General features: G+C 37.9%; 1 protein-coding gene across 1 annotated transcript; it reads right to left on the bottom strand.

The window, feature by feature from the left end:
* Positions 1–902: 902 nt before the first annotated feature.
* LOC110712817 (uncharacterized mitochondrial protein AtMg00810-like) lies at positions 903–1685 on the bottom strand. The gene is made up of 2 exons (XM_021891270.1): positions 1559–1685; positions 903–1414 (listed from the first exon to the last, which is right to left on the bottom strand). The coding sequence occupies exons 1-2, from the start codon at positions 1683–1685 to the stop codon at positions 903–905; spliced, it is 639 nt and encodes a 212-aa protein (XP_021746962.1).
* Positions 1686–2348: the final 663 nt, after the last annotated feature.

Below are 2348 nucleotides of genomic sequence, written 5' to 3'. Positions count from 1 at the left end.
GACATCAACGAACAACGCGATATTTTACTTTTTTATTTTTCATATTCATCCTTGTCAACATTTTATTACAACATTCATCACAATTACATCTCACGTAATTAGTACTCGTCGTATTAATGTACTTTTTGTAATGACAAATTTATGATACTGGATAATATGGTTCTAGCAGGAGAGTATTTAATTTTTTTTTTTTTATTATTCAAAAAAAAAGCAAGAGTGTATCTGAAAGGCATTTTAATAAGTTCAATGTTTTATCTTTCTTAAATAGTAGTATGTGAGTATGATTTTAGTGGATAATCAGATTGTGTAGTGAATATTTGTCTTCACATTTACATACCTACTTCATATCCATGTACGAGTAATAGGCTTATAACATGAACATATATTAATTATATAGGCATGTAGTGAATATTCTCTTAAGTGATGTATCAAATGCAAACATAGTTTATAATTACTCAATTAAATAAAAATTATTTGTCAGATAATATCAAACTCCTTAGATTGAAGTGACTTCCATTGAATCATATATATAGGGTTACAAACATGAGTCCTAATCACGTTAGGAGATCTCAAAAGATAATTGTACAATATTCACAAAATATATCCTTCTAATAACAGAATATCTATCGTATATTCTATCACACCCCCCCCCTCCAAGTCATAGCAGGAGGAGGACGTAAGCTAAGATTGGATCTAAACTCCAAAAATAGTTGTCGAGGTAGGCCTTTCGTGAAGATGTCTGCAAACTGATACCGAGATGGAACATGAAGGACCCATACATGCAACGCCACCTTTTCTCGGACGAAATGAATATCCATTTCGACGTGCTTGGTGCGTTGGTGTTGTACGGGATTATGAGACAAATATATTGCACTGACATTATCACAATAAACAACAGTAGCCTACCGAAGAGGACAATGTAACTCCAGAAGAAGATTACGAAGCCAACAAGCCTCAGCAACAACGTTTGCGACGCCTCTGTATTCCGCCTCTACACTTGATTTAGAAAGAGTAAGCTGGCGCTTTGAAGACCAGGAAATAAGATTGTCCCCTAAAAAGCAACAATAACCCGAGGTCGAGCAACGAGTGTCCGGACACCCGCCACAATCTACATTTGTATATGTAATCAAGTTTGTAGGAGGTGAAGGATATAAATGTAACCCGTGATCAATGGTACCCTGAATATCTCGCAGGATGCGTTTTAATGCATCATAATGAGCCTCTCTGGGATCATGCATGAATAAACAGACCTGCTGAACTGCATAAGCTATATCAAGGCGAGTAAAAGTGAAGTACTGTAATGCACCTGCAAGACTGCGATAAAGTGTTGGATCATGAAACTTAGGTCCAGAGTCTGCACTAAGCTTGGATTGTGTATCCACTGGAGTTGCCGCAGGTTTACAACTGCACATACCTGCACGCTCAAGAATTTCCTATGCATATTTTTGCTGAGATAAAAACATGTAAGATGGAGTACAAGTAACAGCAATACCCAGAAAAAAATTCAAAGGACCTAAGTGAGTCATCGGAAAGCCTTTTCGCAAGTGAGAAATAATACTTTCACGTAGGTGATCTAAGGATGTAACCAACACAATATCGTCAACATATAGTAGCAAATATGCCATATCATTCCCATGTCGGAAAATGAATACAGAAGTGTCACTCTTACCAATGATAAACCCCATATGCAAAAGATAGTTAGCAAATCGCTGATACTAAGCTCGTGGAGCTTGTTTTAGGCCATAAAGAGCCTTGCGAAGTCTGCAAACATAACCTAGAAATCTCTTGTCAACAAACCCAGGGGGTTGATGCATATACACACACTCATTCAAATCACCATGCAAAAAAGCATTTTTCACATCAAGTTGATGAATAGACCACTTACGAGCCATAGCCAAACTCAACACCGTTCAAATAGTTATCGGTTTAACAACCGGGCTAAATGTTTCATCACAATCTACAACTTCAACCTCAGACCTGCCATCACAAAATAAAGGAGCTTTGTGTCTTTATGACGATATAACACATACAATTGACAATATTCACCCTCGTAGGCCCAGGTATCAAATCTCATGTCCTTGTTTCAATTAAAGCACTATATTCATCATGCATTGCGGCATTCCAATTTGGGTCGGAAAGGGCTTGTTTGTGATTTTTTGGAAGCGAGGAACGAATTATGGCGGATAAACCAAACTTTGGATTTGGTTTGAAAATTCCATGTTTGGCACGAGTTTGCATTTGGGTGATAAGGGTGGAGGTCTAGTAGGTGTGATAGGAATGTGGCCTCGTAGAGGACGTGGTGTGTAGGTATTTGGGTTAGATGGGGAGTGCAATTGGTGAGATGGGTT

The sequence above is a fragment of the Chenopodium quinoa genome, unplaced genomic scaffold (genome assembly GCF_001683475.1).
Source record: "Chenopodium quinoa cultivar QQ74 unplaced genomic scaffold, ASM168347v1, whole genome shotgun sequence".
Classification (NCBI taxonomy): Eukaryota; Viridiplantae; Streptophyta; class Magnoliopsida; order Caryophyllales; family Amaranthaceae; genus Chenopodium; species Chenopodium quinoa.
The sequence above is the reverse complement of the archived record's forward strand: the minus strand, read 5'-3'. Positions and strand labels throughout refer to the sequence as shown.

What these genes read in the sequence shown, in the direction of transcription:
- LOC110712817 (XM_021891270.1), bottom strand. Translation starts at nt 1,685, where the DNA reads ATGGGGTTTATCATTGGTAAGAGTGACACTTCTGTATTCATTTTCCGA. An exon ending in CTTAGATCACCTACGTGAAA is followed by an intron (nt 1,415 to 1,558) that starts GTATTATTTCTC and finishes TTGAGCGTGCAG; the next exon opens with GTATGTGCAGTTGTAAACCT.